Genomic DNA, 24,856 nt, shown 5'->3' with positions numbered 1-24,856 from the left:
ACCTTAAGGGAAGAAAGGAAAGGAGTTTGAGAGCTTTGATTAAGCATTCAAGACAACAAGATAAAAACAATTTAAACTCAAAGACAAGTTATTTTCAACACAAAAAAACTGATGTAGGAGATTTTCATCCAATACATGACCTTATGATAATGGATATAAATTTTGATTCTAGAAGTCATGTTCCCTATTTTCATCTAAGATCGCTAAGGCCTCCAAACTAGCACTAGAAATTACTATTTTGGAAATATCATATTTTCAAGTTGATTTAGATTTTTTTATCTATTTATTTTAGAAATATTTTATTAATTTTTAAGCTTTGTTTAGGGTGTTTTTCCTAGTATATAATAGCATACAATCATAATTATTATGGTTGATGATGTCTTTTTCGACGCAATTGTATCTTTTTTTTTGTTTATTATCTTTTTCATGTTGTTTTTGTATGCGTCTCAACCCACTACATATTTCTAAAACCAGAGGACGGTGTCGTTTCCAAAAAATCTGGATTGATTCTTTAACAAAAACAAGTCATGGCCTAGACTTTGAAGGTTGAAAAGAGTATCTCATTAAAGAGATGCCTAATTCCGTCACGTAACTTCTCTGGAGACTTGTCTGAAGGCCATATCCATTCTCCACAAAGCAAAATTTAACACTTTTCCGAAAGCCGAGATCCAGTTTACCCACTCATGGAAGCTGAAAAACTGTTCCTGCTTTTTTCTCTTTTAATGCTCCAATTCTCATCTTGTACATCCCACGACTCCTTAAAGATGAACCAAACCATTAAAGAAGGTGACCTTCTTATCTCCGAAGGAAATATTTTCGCACTAGGATTTTTCAGTCCAGGCAGTTCTAGCAATAGATATCTTGGAATTTGGTACCATAAAATACCAGAACAAACTGTGGTGTGGGTTGCAAACAGGAACGATCCAATCATTGGTTCCTTAGGATTTCTCTTTATAGACCAATATGGAAACCTCGTTCTCTATGGTAACGATGACCAAAAGCTTCCTGTGTGGTCTACAAATGTTTCAGTGGAAGAAAATGATACTTGTGAAGCTCAACTCATGGATTCAGGAAATTTGATATTGGTCAGCAGAAAAACTGTATGGCAAAGCTTCGATTATCCTACGAACATCCTGCTACCTGGAATGAAACTGGGGCTGGATCGAAAATTAGGAATTGATCGGTTCCTAACATCATGGAGATCAGCTGAAGACCCTGGGATTGGTGACTTTTCAGTTAGGATCAACCCAAATGGCTCGCCACAATTCTTTGTCTATAATGGTACAAAGCCAATTATTAGATCTCGCCCTTGGCCATGGAGAAATCAGATGGGCTTATACAAATGCACTTTTGTAAATGATCCAGACGAAAAGTACTGTGTCTGCACAGTTCTTGATGATTCTTATCTGCTAAGATCAATACTGGATCATTCAGGACATGTAAAGGCTTTAACACGGCGAGAAAGTGATGGTCAGTGGAAGGAATACTGGAAGTCCCCTCAGTTTCAGTGGGACTATTATGGACATTGTGGTGCTTATAGTACGTGTGAACTCGCCAATCTAAATGAATTTGGATGTGCCTGTCTACCTGGGTTCGAGCCCAAGTACCCATTGGAATGGTCTGCGAGAGATGGGTCCGGTGGTTGTGTCAGGAAGCGACTACATACGTCTTCGGTGTGCCAGCATGGTGAAGGGTTTGTGAAGGTGGAAAATGTAATTCTTCCGGAAAGTTCAGCTGCAGTTTGGGTGGATATGAGCAAGAGTCTTGCAGACTGCGAAGTGCAATGCAAGAGGAATTGCTCATGTTCTGCATACGCAATCATTGCAATTCCCGGAAAAAATTATGGTTGTTTGACATGGTACAAGGAATTAGTAGACGTTAAATATGATAGGAGTGACAGTCATGATCTGTATGTTCGTGTTGATGCATATGAATTAGGTACCCTTTTTCTGCTCAGTAACTACTTCATAGGATTGTCATTACATATATTGATTTATGAGAGCTTTCCTATGCTTTCACTGCAAGAAAGAAACCATAGATATTGGTACGTTTTAGGTGCCAAAAGGGCTACCCTTTGCCATATGTATTGTCATATTTCCATTGGAAAATGGGGTGGTTTCTCCTATAGAGTTAATCTTTATTCTTTTCACTCTCATGTAGCTGACACTAAAAGGAAGTCAAATGATTCTCGTGAAAAAACGATGCTGGCCGTTTTAGCACCATCAATTGCATTATTGTGGTTTCTCATTGGCCTGTTTGCTTATCTGTGGCTCAAGAAGAGAGCAAAAAAAGGTAATGAACTGCAGGTAAACAGCACTTCTACTGAATTGGAATATTTCAAGCTCAGCACCATAACGGCGGCCACTAACGATTTCGCTCCAGCTAACAAACTCGGGCAAGGAGGTTTTGGCTCTGTTTATAAGGTTTTGGCCACCCTTGTCATTTAGATAAACAGCACTTCTACTAAGATTTGTTTTTATCTAATTTGCATAATTGTAATTTAGAGGCTTAATCTTGTAACATGATTTTAGGGTCTGCTACCTAATGGAATGGAGGTCGCAATAAAAAGGTTATCTAGAAGTTCAGGACAAGGAGCAGAAGAATTTAAAAATGAAGTTATGGTAATTGCAATGCTTCAACACAGGAATCTGGTGAAACTTCTAGGATATTGCACTCAGGATGGAGAACAAATGTTAATCTATGAATACTTGCCTAACAAAAGCTTGGACTCGTTTCTCTTCGGTAAGTCTTTTTAAGTATTTATTGCCCTGATTTACACTAGTTGTCAAATTATACCTGTCTGAAAAATAATTGTTTCAACAGATGAAAGCAGAAGATTGTTATTGGATTGGCGAAAACGCTTTGATATTATTGTTGGAATAGCTCGTGGGATTTTATATCTTCACCAAGACTCCAGGTTGAGAATCATTCACAGGGATTTAAAATGCAGCAACATTCTATTGGATGCAGATATGAACCCAAAAATATCAGATTTTGGAATGGCAAAAATATTTGAAGGCAACCGAACTGAAGACAGGACAACGAGAGTTGTGGGAACATAGTAAGTACCTTTGCCTAAAACAAAGACCGAGTGACAGTAATATCCTTGATTACCAGGAATACTAAAACTACTATTGTTTTTCTGATGCAGTGGCTATATGTCACCAGAATATGTTGTGTTTGGAAACTTTTCCGCAAAATCAGATGTTTTCAGTTTTGGGGTCATGTTGCTAGAGATTGTTAGTGGCAGGAAGAACAATAGATTTTATCAACAGAATCCTCCTTTGACCTTGATTGGATATGTGAGTTATAAGATAGCCTTTGGTGCTCTTGGCTGAATTTCAATGTTCACAATTTTAGATGTTGTCTGCTCTTATTTCTTGTATGTTAATCATTTATATGAACAATACAGGTGTGGGAATTATGGAGAGAAGAAAAAGCATTGGAGATAGTTGATCCATCACTGACGGAGTTGTATGATCCGCGTGAAGCTTTGAAATGCGTGCAGATTGGTCTGCTGTGCGTGCAAGAAGATGCCACGGACAGACCATCTATGTTGGCGGTTGTTTTTATGTTGAGTAACGAAACAGAGATTCCTTCTCCAAAACAACCTGCATTCCTCTTTAGAAAATCTGACAATAATCCTGATATAGCATTAGACGTAGAAGATGGACAGTGTTCTCTAAATGAGGTGACAATTACTGAAATTGCCTGTCGCTGAAGCTGTGCTGTCTGAATAATTGCTAATATGAAGTTCCATTAGATTTGTAATGAAAACAAATATGTTGTACATCACAACAGATCAAGCTCTTCAGCACTAGACGTACCCCCTGCTAAAACTCCCAACCTGATTCTAAACAACTGATCCATTCTGCGTAGTGTCAAGGAAGAAACCTAACAGCATCATCATATGTTATGCTATAGGGGTGGTGTTCGTCAACTATTCTTTTATGGACAGTTACTCTATCTACCTTCTGTTTTGATGCTTGCTTTGTCTTTACCTTTTTCCCTCTGTTCCTGAGCCACAAATAACCAAATAGGCTAATGATCAGCCATGTTGAACCCTCAGTTGGATCAATATTTTTTTATTGCTACTTTTATTGCTTTGACAATTTTTTTTTAGATTTTTTTTTATTTTATTTTTTATCATTGAATTAAATTTCTTTATTAAATCTAAATCTAGGATTTAATAAGTTATAAGTTTGAGAAATTAATTTAAATTTAGAAGATTTGCTTCAGTTCATTTTGTTTTTTATTTGTTGAAGCTCTTAGGTTTTTTTTTTATTTTTCTTTGTTAAATTTAGTTTTTTTAAAAACAAAAAGTTCAGTTTTTTTAGTTAGATTAAATGAATTGCTTAAATATAAATATAATATATTAACTTCATGATATTTTATTTGGTATGCTTTTGAGTTCATTGCTCAGGCAATGCATACATTCTCTTTTTATTTTTTTAATTTAATATAGAAAAGCATTGTTGTGTAACAAAATGAAAAATATGTTATTAAATTCAATGGGATGAATGACTAGATTGCGGGTATAACAGGTTAAAAAACAGTTTTGTCCGATAAATATTTGTTAGTTAAAAAACAGTTGTGTCCTAATCTAAAATATGAAATTACACCCTTAACATTTATGTAATTTAGTCCTTGTAAAAATCCTTAATTAAAAAAAATCAATTCAACTAGATGAACAATGATTGAAAAAATTAAATAAAAAAATTGAAAATTACTATCAATTCGACTAGATGAATAAAATTGAAAAAATTAATACAAAAATTGAAAAAATTAAATACAAAAAATAAATAGTTGTTTTATGGATTTAAAACTTATGATGTCCGCCATTGTATCAATTCTTTCCCTTTTAAGATTAGTAACAACAAAGTATTTTTTTTTTTGAATTTTACTATCTCAATTATATGATTTATGATTTTGGAGGACAAATCAATTTCAATTTATCTCATAACATGCACAATAAACTAAGAATAAAGTCATGTATTGTGATATTCACAATATCTTTGCATCACAATATGGCCAATTTCACCAAATTAATATTCTTTCTTAATTGAAAAACCATCATCTTCAATAATATCATTAATCTAGTAAATTTTGTTAGGATACTGGCATGCAAACCCGACAAGATAAAAGGCAAAGGATAGGATAAAATGAGAAATTAGACACACAAGAATTTACGTGGTTCACCCAATTTGGCTACGTCCACGGACAAGTATAGAAGAATTTTACTAAGTAATGTGGGAATTACAACCTCTCTCTATCAATAGGAGAACAACTGAAATCTCTCTATTACTAGGAGAAAACACCTCACTTACTTTCTCACAAATACCTCACAACTTTTGTGGGATTACTCTCTCTTCACTCACTCTACTTGCTCTCAATTTTCTCTCTTGTGGTGTGTTTACAATGCTTGGATGCATTGCCTATTTATAGGCAAGCATCCATGTAAATACAAGGGGCAAGGCAAGTGGCACAAGTTTGGTGCCTACAATTTGTGACTAAGGAAGGATGGCTTCACCACCATTGTTGACTCCCACCTTTGTTGACTTAGGTGGCTGGACTTAGGTGGCTGGCTTCACATTCTCCCACTTGAAGACTTTGATGATTTAATCAAGTCTTCACACATGATCATCTGTGATTCTTCTATTCTTTCTATACTTGCTATCTTCATGCTGCTTACGTTTCTACTAGGCCATAAGAGGATCTGCACCATATATACTTATCAGTGCTGACTGGTTTAGTCAAAGCATCTGCTGGGTTTTCCTTTGTGTGAACCTTCTGAAAATCCACACTTCCATCTTCCACCACTTCGCGAACAAAGTGATACTGAACATCTATATGTTTTGTTCTTGAATGAAACGCTGGATTCCTTGCAATATGCAAGGCACTCTGACTATCACAATACAAAAGAATCTTCTCTTGTTTGTGCCCGAGCTCCTCCATAAGTTTCTTCATCCATATTGCTTCTTTACAAGCTTGTGTAGCTGCCATGTACTCAGCTTCTATTGTGGATAAAGCTACAACAGTCTGAAGTTTAGAGACCCAGCTCACAGCTCCTCCTGCAATTATGAACACATAGCCTGTAGTGGATTTTCTTTTCTCAAGGTCGCCAGCAAAATCTGAATCAACATAACCTCTGACAGTAAATTCTGATCCTCCATAACATAATGCGGCATCTGAGGTACCCTTGATGTATCTCAAGATCCTCTTAATAGTATTCCAATGCTCTCTACCAGGATTTGCCATGTATCGACTAGCTGCTCCCACTGCTTGTGCAATGTCTGGTCTTGTACATATCATGGAAAACATTAAACTTCCCACTGCTGATGCATACGGTACTCGAGACATCTCCATCCTCTCTGCTTCATTGCTAGGAGACATACTTGAGGATAATTTGAAGTTAACAGGAAGTGGGGTGGAAATTGGCTTACAATCTTGCATGTTGAAGCGACGCAAGATCTTCTTCAGATAATTCTTCTGAGAAAGCCAAATCTTCCTCTTACTTCTGTCTCGGTGAATTTGCATCCCTAGAATCTTGTTTGCTGGTCCCAAGTCCTTCATATCGAACTCCCTACCCAATTGTGCCTTCAATTCTTGGACTCGATCTTTGTTGGGGCCTATTACCAACATGTCATCCACGTACAACAACAAAATGATGAAAACATCATCTTCTTCAAACCTCTTGTAATACGTACAATGGTCTGAACTAAGTCTGTTGTACCCAAGGCTAATTATGAAGGAATCAAATCTCTTGTACCAACACCTCGGCGCCTGTTTGAGACCGTATAGAGATTTGTTCAACCTGCAAACCAAGTTCTCCTTGCCTGTTTCAGCAAAACCCTCTGGTTGGAGCATATAAATTTCTTCTTCAAGTTCTCCATGAAGAAATGCAGTTTTCACATCTAACTGCTCTAAGTGAAGATCAAATATAGCACACATTGCCAAGACTACTCTGATTGTAGTAAGTCGTACCACTGGAGAAAATATCTCATTAAAGTCTATTCCTTCTTTCTGAGCATATCCTTTCACCACCAATCTTGCACGGTACCGCTCCACTTGATCATTGCCATCACGCTTTATCTTGTAAATCCATTTGTTGCCAATGGCCTTCCTTCCTTGTGGTAGCGGAACAAGATCCCAAGTGTTGTTCTTGTGTAGAGCTTCAATCTCCTTTTGCATTGCTGTCATCCACGTAGATACATTTGTGCTTTTGATAGCCTTATGGAAAGTTGATGGCTCTCCATCCTCTGTTAGAAGACAGTATGCAATGTTGCTCTCAGTAACATATTCTGAGTGCCAAGCCGGTGGTCTTCTTTCACGAGTTGACCGTCGAACTTCAGGAGTTTCAGACTCTATTTGTTCTTGTTCTTCATGCTCTGGTGCAGCTTCAGAAGAAGTATGATTTTGAGTATTTTCCATCTGGACTGCTGTAGTCTCCTTTGGAATGCTATTATGTTCTTCCATTTGCATTTTACCTTCTGCAAATATAACATCTCTGCTGATGACTACCTTGTGGGCAGTGGGATCCCACAAGCGATACCCCTTCACTCCATCAGCATATCCCAAGAATACACATTTTCTGGATTTTGAATCCAGCTTGCTAACTTCTTGTGTATTGTACATCACGTACACAGGACTTCCAAATACATGCAATCGAGAATAATCAGCTGGTTTTCCAGTCCACATCTCCATCGGTGTCTTCAGCTCAATTGCAGTTGACGGAGATCGATTTATCACATAACAGGCGGTATTGACTGCTTCTGCCCAGAATGACTTTCCTAGACCTGCAGTCTTCAACATTGCTCTTGTTCTTTCTAATAGAGTTCTGTTCATCCGCTCTGCCACTCCATTTTGCTGTGGAGTGTATGCCGTTGTGAACTGCCTTTTGATACCTTCATGTTGACAGAAGTTATCAAATTCATCACTGGTATATTCTCCTCCATTGTCAGTCCTCAAACACTTGATCTTCTTTTCAGATTCAAGTTCCACCCGCGCTTTGAAAGTTTTAAAGACTGCGAACACATCTGCCTTCCTTCTAATTGGATACACCCAACATCTCCTGGAGAAGTCATCTATGAATGATACAAAGTATCTTGCTCCTCCCAAGGATACAACCGGTGCTTGCCAAACATCAGAGTGAATCAGGTCTAAGATGCATTTGCTCTTAGTTGTTGATGTGCCAAACTTCAACCTGTGCTGTTTGCTTGTAACACAATGCTCACAAAAGGGTAAAGTAACCTTTGTAAGCCCAGGGAGTAACTTCTGATCAGAGAGAACTTTCAAACCTTTCTCTGACATGTGGCCTAGTTTTTGATGCCACATCATCGTCTTCTCTTCTGCAGGACTGGCTGATGCGATTGACGCTTCTGCCCCATGATGTGTTTCTCCCATTAATACAAACATGTTTGCAACTGTCTTTCTCGCCTTTAAAACCACCAGCGCTCCTTTGACAATTTTCATTATTCCATTGTCTGTTCGGATCTTACAGCCAAGACTATCAAATTGTCCCACGGACAAAAGATTTTTCTTTAAGTCTTTCACATGACGCACTCCTGTAATAGTACGAATTAAGCCATCATACATCTTCAATTTGATGGTGCCAATGCCAGCAATCTCTAAAGCATGATTATCACCCATGAACACTGAGCCTCCAGAGGTGGGTTCGTATGTATGAAACCAATCTCGATTAGGAGTCATATGCCATGTTGCTCCTGAATCCATTACCCAAACCTCTGTGAGCTCTTTTCTATCTGTAGAGACTGTTGCTGCTTCACTATATAAAACCTCTCCATCTTCTGAGGTGCTTGCAACACATCCTTGAGGTTTTGATGACTCTGCAGTGTTCTCTATACCCTTTTTAAACCAACAATCCCTTTTGAAGTGCCCTTTTCTGCCACAGTTGTAGCATTTCACAGTCTTCTTGCTTCTTGATTTGGACCTCCCTTGCCTTTGACTCCCACTGGAGCCACGCTCCGTTGATCTCCCTCTTGACACCAATAATGCCTCTGCTTGGTTTGAACTATTTCTGTCTCCTTTATTTTTGCGCCTATTTTCTTCTTCCAAGATGGCGGCTGCAACATCATCAAAGACTAAATAGTCTGTGAGGATATTATTGGTCAAGTTGATAATGAGCTGATCATACGAATCTGGAAGACTTTGAAGTAGAAGCTCTGCACGTTCACTTTCCTCTATTTGTTGACCCAACGTAGTGAGTTGTGAAAATAGAGTTCTTATTGTGTTGATGTGGTCAGTTACCGCCGTGGTTTCTGCCATTCGAAGGGTATAAAGTCTCCGCTTTAAGAAAATCTTATTGTGCAAAGACTTGGACTCATATAGCTTTGTTAGAGTCTCCCATATCTCCTTAGCTGTTTTCTTCTCCGCCACACTTGATAATACTTCATCGGCTAATGCTAAATGTATGTTAGCAATAGCATTGCCATCCATTTCATTCCATTTTGCATTATCAGTGATCTCCGCGGGCCGATCCCCAATTGCTGCCAAGCAATTGTCTTTCCTTAAGATTGCCTTGATTCTCATTTTCCACAGTGAGAAATTGCTCCCTTTGAACCTCTCTATCTCGTACTTTGCTGCCATTGTATTCACCGAGATCTATTCAGCTATCACCGTTTCACAGATCTGTAACGTATGTAGAAATAGTATCGTGTGAATAATACTTCACTAAGTAAGTTCCCAGGAAAGATTGGAGGGGTCACAAACGGTCCCGCTTAAAACCCAATCTCCTTAGACAGAACTTCCTAGACTGTATTTAATCACCGCACTGACTTTCTATATACGCCAACAATAACGTATGTGAACAGTACCGTATGGATGAATAGTGTCGTATAGGTGAATAGTGCCGTAGACGTGAATAGTAACCATATACACGAATAACTTTTGTGTATTAACAACACCAACCAGAAGGCTCTGATACCACTGTTAGGATACTGGCATGCAAACCCGACAAGATAAAAGGCAAAGGATAGGATAAAATGAGAAATTAGACACACAAGAATTTACGTGGTTCACCCAATTTGGCTACGTCCACGGACAAGTATAGAAGAATTTTACTAAGTAATGTGGGAATTACAACCTCTCTCTATCAATAGGAGAACAACTGAAATCTCTCTATTACTAGGAGAAAACACCTCACTTACTTTCTCACAAATACCTCACAACTTTTGTGGGATTACTCTCTCTTCACTCACTCTACTTGCTCTCAATTTTCTCTCTTGTGGTGTGTTTACAATGCTTGGATGCATTGCCTATTTATAGGCAAGCATCCATGTAAATACAAGGGGCAAGGCAAGTGGCACAAGTTTGGTGCCTACAATTTGTGACTAAGGAAGGATGGCTTCACCACCATTGTTGACTCCCACCTTTGTTGACTTAGGTGGCTGGACTTAGGTGGCTGGCTTCACAAATTTGAGGTATTTAGAGAACACATGTCTTAAATAATCATCCGAAATCTTAGATATCACCATAATATATATTATATCAAATTAGTTTATTATAAATTAAAATCAAACATAAAAAGAAAAAAAAGTTGAGTTGCCTTCTAGCGAATATAGAATACAAAGGACACGATTATATGATGACATGGGAGTGTGGTCTAAATGAAGATTTGCAAAAATTAAAAAAATTAATTTAAAATTAATTTTTTTATATTTTTGTATTACTTTAATAGGTTAATATTAAAAAAAAAATAAAAAAATTATTTTAATACATTTAACTTTTTATTTTTAAAATCATTACCACTATAAACAAAAAAAAAAACCATTTTTTTCACGCTGCTTCTCTAATGGTCCCACACTTGTCTGAAGACCATCTCCTTTCTCCACAAAGCAACAATTCACTTGTCCAAAAGCCAAGGTCCAGTTTGCCCCATCATGGAAGCTGAAAAACTGCTCCTGCTTTTTTCTCTTATAATGCTCCATTTCTCATCTTCTACATCCCGAGACTCCTTAAAGACGAACCAAACCAGTAAAGAAGGTGACCTTCTTATCTCCAAAGAAAAATATTTTCGCACTAGGATTTTTCAGTCCTGGCAGTTTTAGCAATAGATATCTTGGAATTTGGTACCATAAAATACCAGAACAAACTGTGGTGTGGGTTGCAAAAACGAACGATCCAATCATTGGTTCCTCTGGATTTCTCTTTACAAACCAATATGGAAACCTCGTTCTCCATGGGAAAGATGACCAAAAGCTTCCAGTGTGGTCTACAAATGTTTCGGTGGAAGAAAATGATACTTGTGCAGCTCAACTCTTGGATTCAGGAAATTTGATTTTGGTCAGGAAAAGAAGCAGGAAAACTGTATGGCAAAGCTTCGATTATCCTACGAACATCCTGCTTCCTGGAATGAAACTGGTGCTGGATCGAAAATTAGGAATTGATCGGTTCCTAACATCATGGAGATCAGCTGAAGACCCTGGGTTCAGGGACTTTTCAGTTAGGATCAACCCAAATGGCTCGCCACAATTCTTTTTCTATAATGGTAAAAAGCCAATTAGTAGATCTCCCCCTTGGCCATGGAGAAGTCAGATGGGCTTATACAAAAGCACTTTTGTAAATGATCCAGACGAAAAGTACTTTGTCTACACAGTTCCTGATGATTCTTATCTGCTAAGAATAATAGTGGATCATCCAGGACTTGTAAAGGCGTTAACATGGCGATAAAGTGATGGTCAGTACTGGAAGGATTACTGGAAGACCCCACTGTTTCAGTGCGACTATTAGGGACTGTGTGGTGCTGATAGTACGTGTGAACTTACCAATCATAATAGATTTGGATGTGCCTGTTTACCTGGGTTCGAGCCCAAGTACCCAAAGGAATGGTCTACGAGAGATGGATCTGGTGGTTGTGTCAGGAAGCGGCTACAGACGTCTTTGTTGTGCCAGCATGGAGAAGGGTTTGTGAAGATAGAGAATTACAGTCTTCCGGACACTTCGTCTGCAGCTTGAATGGACAAGAGCAAGAGTCGTGCAGCCTGTGAACTGGAATGCAAGAGGAATTGTTCATGCTCTGCATACGCAATCATTGGAATTCCTGGAAAAGGGGATGGTTGTTTGTGTTGAAGTTATGGCACCAAAGCTGAAATTAATGTCTCAGTTATATGTTATTTTTTATTAATGTTTATCTATTAGTAACATCATTATTTTAATGTTGTTTAGTGAGTTTTTACTTCGTTAGATATTAAACTTATTTAGGATAAGTTACATAGCTCCATTAATGAAGAAGTTTATGTTAGTTATGTTTCTTAATTGTGTTGTGATTGATTTCATCTATAAATAAAAGCTAAGGGATGGCACTAACCAATATGAAAAACATTATGCTCTTTATTCTTTGTTGCAAGTTCTTTGTTTTTTGTTTTTCTGGTTATCATCAACATTCAGTTCTTTATATACCTATTATCAACAATTGGTATCAGAGCATTCTTTGATCTTTGAAGGAATTGTGAGTGAAACACGAGAGATTAGTGAGGTTAAATCAAAGCATTTTTCTTTGAAGGGATAGTGAGTAAAACACGGGAGATTAAGTGATTTTTTTTTAAGAAATGGATTCTATAAATTTTCCAGCAAAAACACCAGTGTTCACAGGGCAGAATTTTGGTGTGTGGGCTGTGAAAATGGAAACTTATCTCAAAGCTTTTGACTTGTGGGAGATATCGGAGAGCGATAAGCAACCAATTCCACTAGGAAACAATCCTACGATTGCACAGATGAAATTTTTTACTGAAGAAAAGGCAAAGCGATTCAAAGCTCTTACCTGTCTTCATAATGCTGTTAGTGAAGACATTTTCACAAGGATCATGGCGTGTAAATCTGCCAAAGAAACATGGGATAAATTAAAAGCAGAATTTCATGGTGATGAGAAGTCAAGGAAGATGCAGATTTTAAATCTTAGAAGAAAGGTTGAAGGTTTAAAGATGAAAGAAAATGAAACCATCAAAGACTTCTCTTCTCAAATTTCAAAACTTGTGAATCAAGTGAGACTTTTGGGAGAAGATTTTCCATATTCAAGAATAGTATAGAAAGTTATGGTAAGTCTACCAGAAAAATTTAAACATAAAATTTGCTCTTTAGAAGATTCTAAAGATTTCTCTTAAATGAGCCTGCAAGAACTTGTAAATGCATTGCAAGCTGTGGAGCAAAGGCAAGCTTATAGACAAGAAGGATCAAGTGAAGGAGCTCTTGTTGCAGTTTACAAGGAGAAGAGTCGGGCTAAGAATTTTTACAAAAACAATCAAGAAGGAAAAAGAGAAAAAAGGGAAAGGCTGGCAATCCAATAACTGGCAACAGAACAACAACAACAACAACTTCACTAGAAGGAAAGAGAAGAAAGAACATTTTCCTGCTTGCAAATTCTGTCAGAAAACAAATCATCTTGAAGCCTGGTGTTGGCTCAAGAATGCACAATGCCGAAACTGCAAGCAATTTGGTCACATTCAAAGATTCTACAAAAATAAAACAGGAACAGTAAAACAAGCTCAAGTAGCCGATTGTTCAAAAGTTAAGGAAGATCTTTTATTCATAGCTACAATACAGGAGATGTGTAACACAGCAAAGGCAAACGACTCATCATGGCTCAATGATAGTGGGTGCACTAACCATATGACAGCAGATTTGAGCTTATTCAGAGACTTGGATAAAAGCTATCTATCTAGAGTTAGAATTGGCAATGGAGACTATGTGAAGGTTGAAGGAAAAGGAGCAATTTAAGTAGAAACATTGTCAGGTACAAAAACTCTTAAAAATGTTCTTTATGTACCTAAGATCAATCAGAATCTAGTTAGTGTGGGACAATTAATTGAATCTGGTTACTCAATAATCTTTAATGATGGAGTATGTGATATTAACAATAAAAATGGAGTGCTACTGCTTTCTGCAAAAATGATGAACAGAAGTTTTAATGTTGATTGGAGAGAAGTATGTTTAAGTGCTAACACTTATGAGAACAATGAATCTGTTCTTTGGCACAAACGGTTGGGGCACTTCAATTATGCAACTTTAAAGAGAATGGCTGACCTGCAGATGACTCACAGTTTACCAGATATACAGGAACAAAAGAGTATTTGTGAAGCCTGTCAGTTAGGAAAACAAACTAGAGTTGTTTTTCCTGACATTGCATATAGAGCACTGTCAAAACTCCAGCTTGTACACACAGATGTGTGTGGGCCGATGCATAATGAATCATTGAATGGTTCAAAGTATTTTCTTCTATTTGTTGATGATTATAGTAGGTACTGCCGGGTTTACTTTCTGAAATCAAAATCTGATGTGTTTACTGAGTTTGTTAAGTTCAAAGCAGCAGTTGAAGTAGAAATAGGAAACAGATTGAAGATATTGAGACCTGACAATGGAGGAGAGTATACCTCTCCATAATTTGAGGCATACTTGGCAAAAGAAGGGATCAAACACCAACTGACAGTTCCCTACACTCCACAACAGAATGGAGTCAGTGAGAGGAGAAACCGAACATTGATGGAAATGGCAAGATGTTTGCTATATGAGAAGAAAATGCCATTAAAATTCTGGGCAGAAGCAGTAAACACAGCATCTTACCTTCTAAATCATATGACCACAAGAGTGTTAGGAGATGAAACTCCTTATGAAATCTGGTATGGCTTTAAACCCAATGTTGATCATTTAAAAGTTTTTGGCAGCCCTTGCTATGTCTTGCAACCTGAAGTAAAGAGAAGAAAAATTGATCAAAAGGCTGATATGGGAATTCTTATAGGCTATAACACAAAATCTAAGGCTTATAAAATCTATGATATGAAATCTAATAAAGTTGTGATTGCAAGAGATGTAAAAGTTGCAGAGAATGGTACATGGAACTGGGAAGCTGCATCAATTGAAGAGACAAAACAAGAGTATCAAATTAAACTGGATGCTACAGAGGATGATGATATTGTCAATGACAAACCAGTAAGGGAGACAAGGTCCTTAGCTGACATTTACAGCAGGTGCAATGTTGCTGAAGTAGAACCAATAGATTTTGAAGAAGCTATCAACTCACAAGTATGGATAGCTACAATGAAGGAGGAGCTCATGATGATAGAAAAGAATGAAACATGGATGTTGGTTGACAGACCCGTTCACAAGAAGGTAATTAGTGTGAAATGGATTTTCAAAACCAAACTGAATGCAGATGGGAGTATCAACAAGCACAAAGCAAGACTTGTAGTGAAGGGTTATTCACAAGAGCCAGGTATTGACTTCACTGAGACATTTGCTCCAGTATTTAGGCTTGATACAATAAAACTCTTGCTTGCTCTAGCAGCACAAAATGGTGGGCATATTTTTCAGTTTGATGTTAAGTCTGCATTTCTGAATGGTGTTCTAAATGAAGAAATATATGTTGAACAAACTGATGGCTTTGAAAAGGAGATCACATCAAACAAAGTATATTTGCTAAAGAAGGCTTTGTATGGACTTAAACAGGCTCCTAGAGCTTGGTACAGTAGATTGGATGGGTATCTTTTGAGTTTAGGCTTTGAAAGAAGCATGAATGAAGTAACTTTGTATGTGAAAAATGTTGACAAACATACTCTGATCGTATCAGTGTATGTAGATGATTTATTGATTGCAGGAGACAAGGAGCAGCTGGTAGAGGAGTTTAAAACCAACATGAAGGATAAGTTTGAGATGAATGAACTTGGTTTGTTGTCATACTTCTTAGGCATGGAAGTAAGTCAGTCGGAGCAAGGTTATTTCCTATGTCAAAAGAGGTTTGCAACGAAGCTACTAAAAAAATTTGCAATGGAAAATTGCAAACCAGTCAATACACCTATGGTATTGGGACAAAAGCTAATGAAGGAGGATGGAGCTCCCAAAACTGATGGAAAAGCCTACAGAAGTTTAGTTGGCAGCTTGTTGTATTTAACTGCTACACGTCCAGACATTGTTTTTGCTATCAATTACCTCTCTAGGTTCATGCAAAGTCCAAGTCAAATCCATTTTGTTGCAGCCAAGAGAGTTCTGAAATATCTGAAAGGGACCTTAGAGTTTGGCATGCATTTTGTGAAATCAAGTTCTGTTAAACTTGTTGGTTTTTCTGATAGTGATTGGGCTGGAAGTGATGAAGAAATGATGAGCACCTCAGGTTATTGCTTTGCTATTGGAGGAAGCATTTTCTGTTGGAACTCAAAGAAGCAATCAGTGGTTGCACATTCTACTGTAGAGGCAGAATACAAAGCAGCATATGTGGCAGCAAAGCAATTGATATGGCTAAGGAAAATGCTGAATGATCTAGACTTTGATCAACGAAGTCCCACAGAATTGTTTTGTGACAATACATCAGCAATAGCTATTTCAAAGAATTCTGTTTTTCATGACAGGACCAAGCATATGAAGATCAAGTTCCATGCTATCAGGCAATTCCAGCAAGAAGGGGAACTAGAGATGATATACTGCACTTCAAAAGAGCAATTAGCAGACCTGTTCACCAAGCCTTTAGCTAAAGATAGATTTGAAGATCTAAGGGAGATGATAGGAATGTGCAGCTTTGGAACCAAGGAGGAGTGTTGAAGTTATGGCACCAAAGCTGAAATTAATGTCTCAGCCATATATTATCTTTCATTAATGTTTATCTATTAGTAACATCATTATCTTAATGTTGTTTAGTGAGTTTTTACCTTTAGATATGAAACTTATTTAGGATAAGTTACATAGCTCCATAAATGAAGAAGTTTATGTTAATTATGTTTCTTAATTGTGTTGTGATTGATTTCATCTATAAATAAAAGCTAAGGGATGGCAGTAACCAATATGAAAAACATTATGCTCTTTATTCTTAATTTATTGCAAGTTCTTTGTTCTTTGTTTTTCTGGTTATCATCAACATTCAGTTCTTTATATACCTATTATCAACAGTTTGACATGGTACAAGGAATTAGTAGACATCAAATATGAAAGGAGTGAAATTTATGATCTATATGTTCGTGTTGATGCATATGAATTAGGTGCCTTTTTTCTGCTCAGTAACAATTTCTTAGAATTTTCATTTCAAATATTGATTTATAAAAGCTTTTCAATGTTTGCCACTGCTCTAGGATGTAGTTAATAAGCTCTGTACTTCATGAAAGAAACCATTGATATTGATACTTGTTAGGTGTCGAAGGGGCCAGCCTTTGCAATTGTATTGTCATGTTTCCATTGGAGAAAGTCAAATGTTAATAAGATCTGTATTGTTGTTTTTCCTCCGGAGTTGAATCTTTATTCTTTTCACTCTCATGCAGCTAATAATACAAGGAAGTCAAATGTTTCTCTTGAAAAAACGATGCTGGCCATTTTAGTACCATCAATTGCATCAAATGTTAACTGCTTATTTGTGGCTCAAGAAGAGGGCAAAACAAGGTACGACAAGACTCTTTAATCTCTATTTGTTATGTCGTCCCAAGTCACATGTTTATTAGGAAGAAGTTCACTCTTTGCTTCATGTCCTTAACGACATGATCACAGACAAAAATCTTCCATCGAAAAAACTCTCGTTAATGATTTGTGATCTATCGGTAATAATTTTACAGATACATTTAATAATGTACAAAGCATGCAAAAAAAAAACTTTACCTGCTTCATTTCATCAGTATTTCCAACATTGAATATAACATATCACTAACAGAAAAACCACATGTCATTGCATTGATGATTTTTTTCAACTGTCAGTATGTCCATCGGTAAATTTAACTTGTAATTGTCAAACATATTGTATGTTATTTTGTCGGTTAGTAAACAATGACAGTGATATTTGCAGTAATTATTTTTCAACTTTTTGGAATATACCGACAAACTATGTTCGTTTGTAACCCTGTCATTAATAATTCAAAAATATATTTAAAAAAAATCTATTAAGCAGAAACAAAAGGTATTTAAAAAATTAAACTAATATAAAATCAAATATTTATTACAAATTTAAATATTTATAAGTTCAAATACAATTCATCTAGAATAGAAGTGCTGGAGGAGGAGGAGAAGGCAGGTCTTTGCCTAAACTGTGGGGCGAATAAGAGGGAGCACAAGTACCACTCATATGTGATCTCATCTCCAATACGAATTGGTGAAGTTCGGTCATCTCAACACTAAGTAGTCATTCATAATTAGCAACAAGATGGGTCGTCTAATCTTTAATTCGCTGGTCTAAAATCATCTCGAACTCTAGAGTATGAGTGCTTGAAACTGATTACAATATCTAATGGTTTGAAAAATTACGGGCTATTCGCAAGAACTGGGTTGTAGTGTTAGAGAGACTAATCTAACCATTCGTTTTGCATGTGAAACGAATCGAATGGAGCTGCTAGTGTGCGTGATAACAAAACCATGAACTTGCTAGTTCTGGTTCTCTGCACCGGAGTATGATTGTCGCACGTCACGATCAGACATCACATGCTAAATATATTCCGCCCACATGGCCTCTGAGATGTACGTTGGCCTGAAATCCTTCTGAATCACCACCAAAGACAAACATCTATATTCTAACTCAGACTATTATGACTTGGTATGACCGTTGATAAAAACATGAACTCCGACCTCATACACATGCCCAATGACAATTTGTAAACTGTGAGTATTATTAGCCAACAAGAATAAAGAGCAACAAATGATCCAAATGGATTGAATCTGTCTGTACATAACCCAAGATGCATGTTCCTTGATTCCATTAAAAACTAAGGATGCATCATATTAAAATGTTTTCAGGCTTCACCATCGGAAAGGTGCACCATCACTCCATCCACCGCATCATATTAATAATACAATGCCATGTTTTTAGCTAACTAAATTAGCCTTTTAAAATTACAATTCAACCCCCAGATTTCAATTTCTTCCCATTAAAGTTCAAATTGAACTTAAAAACCAATTTTCCTTGCAATCAATCCCTCAATAAATACAATTAAACCTTGAAAAATTTCAATTGAGTTATTAAACATCTAATTTTGAATTTTTCTTTCCAAATTGAATTTTTCTTATTAATAGGGCCTTCACGAGTCAAAATTGAACTATCAATTTTTCAACTTTGGATATTTTGATTCTTCCCAACTAGTTGACAATTTTCTGGACATTCTTCATGTTCTTCCTACTGATGTATATTTTTTTATTTTTTTTATTTTTTTATGTTTATGTGAGGTTCCAAAATAGATAACAACACTGGCTATGCTCAAACTCAATATAGATGTAGAGTGCAGCAAAATACAGTAAATTGAGAAAGCAAGAGATCCTTACGGTATTCAAAAACCTTATAAGATCATCCAGCAAAAAGAGGAATCAACAACATAACACATGAAACATAAAAAAGAAGAAGAAGAAGTTAGAAAGTTGAATCAACAAAGTAAAAACCACATAGCTTGGATTTATCAGACCAAACACATGGAAGATCAAATCCTTCCATATTTTTTTGCGTAACACTGACAACTCTAATTATTTCTCAAGAACCATAATCAAGATCTAAAAAACTCAAAAACAAAAACGATCCAAGTGAAAAAAATAACAAAGAAAACTAAAATTTTATATATGTGTGTGATCACCTAGCCACACTTATGATAATAATAATAACATAAACAATGATAGCGAAGGAGCAATAATGTCATCAATGGTGTTCATATTGATAAGGTAGAAATTAAGTGTAAATAGAATATCGAAGATGACCAATAAAATTAAATTATTGATTTAGATTATGTTGATCCTTTTGATTACAAGTTTACTATTATTACAAAGATAGAATTGTTCAAGGATTATATAGATACAACATATGTTGATAAAGAACTAAAACCAATATCTAGTATTGTTATATACCTTAAGAAAAGAAAGGAAAAGAGGTTGAGAGCTTTGATTAAGCATTCACGATATCAAAACAAGAATAATTTGAACTTGAAAACAAGTTATTTTCAACATAGAGAGACTGATGTAGGAGATTTTCATCCAACACATGACCTTATCATAATGGACATAAATTTTGATTCTAGAGGCAATATTCCTAAAGGTCTTATTTATGAAGTTAAGGCCTCCAAACCAGTACTAGAAATTACTATTTTGAAAATATCATATTTTTCAAGTTAATTTAGATTATTTTTTTATTTACTTTAGAAATATTTTATTAATTTTTAAGCTTTGTTCAGGGTGTTTTTCCTAGTATATAATAATTTAGAAGAGCTTTAATATTTAAATTTAATTAGAAAATTTTTGAGTATAAAAGTTTGAATGATTTTGTCTTTTTCGACGCAATTCCATCTTTCTTTGTGTTTATTGTCTTTTTTATGTTGTTTTTGTATGCGTCTGCAATCACCTACATATTTCTAAAACTAGAGGACGGTGTCGTTTCCAAAAATCCTGGATTGATACTTTAACAAAAACAAGTCATTGTCTAGACTTTGAAGGTTGAAAAGAGTAACTCATTAAAGAGATGCCTAATTCCGTCACGCAACTTCTCTGGAGACTTGTCTGAAGGCCATATCCATTCTCCACAAAGCAAAATTTAAAACTTTTCCAGAAGCCAAGATCCAGTTTACTCCATCATGGAAGCTGAAAAACTGTTCCTGCTTTTTTCTCTTATAATACTCCAATTATCATCTTGTACATCCCAAGACTCCTTAAAGACGAACCACACCGTTAAAGAAGGTGACCTTCTTATCTCCAAAGGAAATAATTTTGCACTAGGATTTTTCTGTCCAGGTAGTTCTAGCAACAGATATCTTGGAATTTGGTACCATAAAATACCAGAACAAACTGTGGTGTGGGTCGCCAACAGGAACGATCCAATCATTGGTTCCTCTGGATTTCTCTTTACAAACCAATATGGAAACCTCGTTCTCTATGGTAACGATGACCAAAAGCTTCCTGTGTGGTCTAAAAATGTTCCAGTGGAAGAAAATGATATCTGTGCAGCTCAACTCTTGGATTCTGGGAATTTGATATTGGTCAGGAAAAGAACAAACTGTGATATCTTGGAATTTGGTACCATAAAATACCAGAACAAACTGTGGTGTGGGTCGCCAACAGGAACGATCCAATCATTGGTTCCTCTGGATTTCTGTTTATAAACCAATATGGAAACCTTGTTCTCTGTGGTAACGATGACCAAAAGCTTCCTGTGTGGTCTACAAATGTTCCAGTGGAAGAAAATGATATATGTGCAGCTCAACTATTGGATTCTGGGAATTTGATATTGGTCAGGAAAAGAAGCAGAGACATTGTATGGCAAAGCTTCGATTATCCTACAAGCACCCACCTACCTGGGATGAAATTGGGGCTCGATCGAAAATTAGGAATTCATCGGTTTCTAACATCATGGAGATCAGCTGATGACCCTGGGATTGGAGACTTTTCTCTTATGATCAAACCAAATGGCTCACCGCAAATCTTTGTCTATAATGGTACAGAGCCAATTAGTAGATCTCCTCCTTGGCCATGGAGAAGTCAAATGGGCTTATACGAAAGCACTTTTGTCAATCATCCAGATGAAATATACTGGGTCTACACAGTTCCTGATGATTCTTATCTGCTAAGAATAATAGTAGATCATTCAGGACTTCTAAAGGTGTTAACATGGCGAGAAAGTGATGGTCAGTGGAAGGATTACTGGAAGGCCCCAGTGTTTCAGTGCGACTATTATGGACTGTGTGGTGCTTATAGTACGTGTGAACTTGCCAATCATAATAGATTTGAATGTGCCTGTTTACCTGGGTTCGAGCCCAAGTACCCATTGGAATGGTCTACGAGAGATGGGTCCGATGGTTGTGTCAGGAAGCGGCTACAGACGTCTTCGTTGTGCCAGCATGGAGAAGGGTTTGTGAAGGTAGAAAATGTAATTCTTCCGGAAAGTTCAGATTCAGCTTGGGTAGACATGAGCAAGAGTCGTGCAGACTGTGAAGTGGAATGCAAGAGGAATTGTTCATAATCTGCATACGCAATCATTGGAATTCCCGGAAAAAATTATGGTTGTTTGAATTGGTACAAGGAATTAGTAGACATTAGATATGATAGGAGTAACAGTTATGATCTGTATGTTCGTGTTGATGCATATGAATTAGGTACCCTTTTTCTGCTCAGTAACTACTTCATAGGATTGTCATCACAAATATTGAATTATAAGAGTTTTCCTATGCTTGTCACTGCTCTTGACTGTAGTTAATAAGCTCTTCCCTGCAGGAAAGAAACCATAGATATTGGTACGTTTTAGGTGCCAAAAGGGCTACCCTTTGCCATATGTATTGTCATATTTCCATTGGAAAATGGGGTGGTTTTTCCTATTAAGTTAATCTTTTTTCTTTTCATTCTCATGCAGCTGATACTAAAAGGAAGTCAAATGATTCTCGTGAAAAAACGATGCAGGCCATTTTAGCACCATCAATTGCATTATTGTGGTTTCTCATTAGCCTGTTTGCTTATTTGTGGTTCAAGAAGAGAGCCAAAAAAGGTTCTGAACTGCAGGTAAACAGCACTTCTACTGAATTGAAATATTTCAAGCTCAGCACCACAACGGCGGCCACAAACAATTTCTCTCCAGCTAACAAACTCGGGCAAGGTGGTTTTGGCTCTGTTTATAAGGTTGAGTTTCTTGCATTTAGCTAAAAACTAAATGGCCTCTCTAATTTGCATAATATTAGTCCAGAGGCTTAATCTTGTAACATGATTTTAGGGTCTGCTAGCTAATGGGCTGGAGGTTGCAATAAAAAGGTTATCTAGAAGTTCAAGACAAGGAACAGAAGAATTTAAAAATGAAGTTATGGTAATTGCAATGCTTCAACACAGGAATCTGGTGAAACTTCTAGGTTATTGCACTCAGGATGGAGAACAAATCTTAATCTATGAATACTTGCCGAACAAAAGCTTGGACTCGATTCTTTTCCGTAAGTCTCTTTATGTTTTTATTGCCCTGATTTACACTAGTTGTCTGAAAAATAATTGTTTCAACAGATGAAACAAGAAGATTGTTATTGGATTGGCGAAAACGCTTTGATATTATTGTTGGAATAGCTCGTGGGATTTTATATCTTCACCAAGACTCCAGGTTGAGAATCATTCACAGGGATTTAAAATGCAGCAACATTCTATTGGATGCAGAGATGAACCCAAAAATATCAGATTTTGGAATGGCAAAAATATTTGAAGGCAACCAAACTGAAGATAGGACAAGGAGAGTTGTGGGAACATAGTAAGTACCTTTGCCTAAAACAAAGACCGAGTGACAAAGTACTATCATTGATTACCAGGAATACTAAAACTTCAGAATCTTGTTTTTCTGATGCAGTGGCTACATGTCACCAGAATATGCTGTGTTTGGAAACTTTTCTGTAAAATCAGATGTTTTCAGTTTTGGGGTCATGTTGTTAGAGATTGTGAGTGGCAAGAAGAACAACAGATTTTATCAACGGAATCCTCCCTTGACCTTGATTGGATATGTGAGTTACAAGAGAGTTTTTAGTGCTCTTGGTTGAATTTCAATGTTCACAATTTTAGATGTTGTCTGCTCTCATTTCTTGTATGCTAATGATTTATATGAACAACACAGGTGTGGGAATTATGGAGAGAAGACAAAGCATTGGAGATAGTTGATCCATCACTGAAGGAGTTGTATCATCCGCGTGAAGCCTTGAAATGCATACAAATTGGTCTACTGTGCGTGCAAGAAGATGCCACGGACAGACCATCTATGTTGGCAGTTGTTTTTATGTTGAGTAACGAAACAGAGATTCCTTCTCCAGAACAACCTGCATTCCTCTTTAGAAAATCTGACAATAATCCTGATATAGCATTAGACGTAGAAGATGGACAGTGTTCTCTAAATGAGGTGACAATTACTGAAATTGCCTGTCGCTGAAGCTGTACTGTCTGAATGATTGCTAAGATGAAGTTCCATTAGATTTGTAATGAAAACAAATATGTTGTACATCACAACAGATCAAGCTCTTCAGCACTAGACGTACCCCCTGCTAAAACTCCCAACCTGCATTCCTCTTAAGAAAATCTGATAAATTTCCTGATATAGCATTAGACGTTGAAGATGGACTGTGCTCTGTAAATGAGGTGACAATTTCTGAAATCGCTAGTCGCTGAAGCTGTGCTGTCCGAAAAATTGCTAATATGAAGTTCCATTAGATTTGCTAACGATAGTGAATGCCTTTCCGCAAGACAGTCAGAACAAATATTTTAAAGCGGCAGAAAACAATGGGACATATATGTTGTGCATCACAACAGATCAAGCTCTTCATATCCAAAATTCGAGCCCGGGCCATGGCCCAAGGAAGTGCAAAACTCTCTTTCCAGTTTTTTAAGCATTTTATATATAAAAATATTGAAAAATGCATTGAAAAAGAGCAATTATCCGATCCCACAATTTCAATGTCAATTTTCTCCATTTTACTCATTTGTCCATTTTCACCTACAACATGTTTGAAATTAAATTAGTATAGTATATTATTTTAAGCTCCGTAACAAGTCAATAATAATTTTTAAAAAATATATTAAACAACTTAGATCTGAGAGCAATTCCAAACTTAATATTCTTGAATTTAGTAGTCAAGCCAGACTTAACCACCAAACCCAAGTCATATCCAATAATATTAAATCTGGCTGGCATAATATTATTGGATTTTACTGATAGCAGGATGTAACACTGTTAAATCTGATTGCCCAACCAGACTAATAGCATTTAGGAATTCATCTCATATCATGGGAGCATGGAACATAAAATTGTCAAATTGATCTGAGTGATATTGTGTGATTGATGAGCATAACGTTTTAAAATTGTCAAATTGATCTGAGCAGATTTGTGTGAATAACACAGAAATAATATAAGATTGAAAAACTAGCATAGGGCGAAATTTATATTTTTTCTTAAGAAACAGCACCT

At 36.6% G+C, this 24,856-nt stretch overlaps 1 protein-coding gene and 1 long non-coding RNA gene across 25 annotated transcripts in view; one reads left to right on the top strand and one right to left on the bottom strand.

The window, feature by feature from the left end:
• LOC18102911 (G-type lectin S-receptor-like serine/threonine-protein kinase RKS1) overlaps nucleotides 1-24,856 on the top strand; it is a 95,896-nt gene that overhangs the window by 52,340 nt on the left and 18,700 nt on the right. Inside the window, exons 3-9 of one of the 23 annotated variants that reach the window (XM_052445343.1) lie at nucleotides 2,161-2,292; nucleotides 2,383-2,423; nucleotides 2,532-2,555; nucleotides 22,667-22,853; nucleotides 22,921-23,158; nucleotides 23,255-23,405; nucleotides 23,516-23,895. In XM_052445343.1, the coding sequence (XP_052301303.1) occupies nucleotides 2,161-2,292; nucleotides 2,383-2,423; nucleotides 2,532-2,555; nucleotides 22,667-22,853; nucleotides 22,921-23,158; nucleotides 23,255-23,405; nucleotides 23,516-23,824 (1,082 nt within the window). In that variant the 3' untranslated portion in view covers nucleotides 23,825-23,895. Of the gene's footprint in view, nucleotides 1-557; nucleotides 1,939-2,160; nucleotides 2,424-2,531; nucleotides 2,743-2,823; nucleotides 3,062-3,151; nucleotides 3,303-3,412; nucleotides 3,988-20,622; nucleotides 20,808-22,288; nucleotides 22,552-22,642; nucleotides 22,854-22,920; nucleotides 23,159-23,254; nucleotides 23,406-23,515; nucleotides 23,896-24,856 lie in introns of those variants that run through there. The other 22 variants (XM_052445341.1, XM_052445340.1, XM_052445342.1 and 19 more) reach the window with 22 other exon arrangements.
• Nucleotides 1-24,856, bottom strand: part of LOC127903989 (uncharacterized) — a 75,354-nt gene that overhangs the window by 34,515 nt on the left and 15,983 nt on the right. The window contains exon 1 of one of the 2 annotated variants that reach the window (XR_008056798.1): nucleotides 972-1,092. The exons of the other annotated variant lie outside the window; for it this stretch is intronic. This is a non-coding gene — a long non-coding RNA (uncharacterized LOC127903989). Of the gene's footprint in view, nucleotides 1-971; nucleotides 1,093-24,856 lie in introns of those variants that run through there. 2 annotated transcript variants of the gene reach the window in all.

The sequence above is a fragment of the Populus trichocarpa genome, chromosome 11 (assembly GCF_000002775.5).
Source record: "Populus trichocarpa isolate Nisqually-1 chromosome 11, P.trichocarpa_v4.1, whole genome shotgun sequence".
NCBI lineage: Eukaryota > Viridiplantae > Streptophyta > Magnoliopsida > Malpighiales > Salicaceae > Populus > Populus trichocarpa.
Note: the sequence above shows the minus strand (reverse complement) of the source record. Positions and strands in the feature narration are given on the sequence as shown.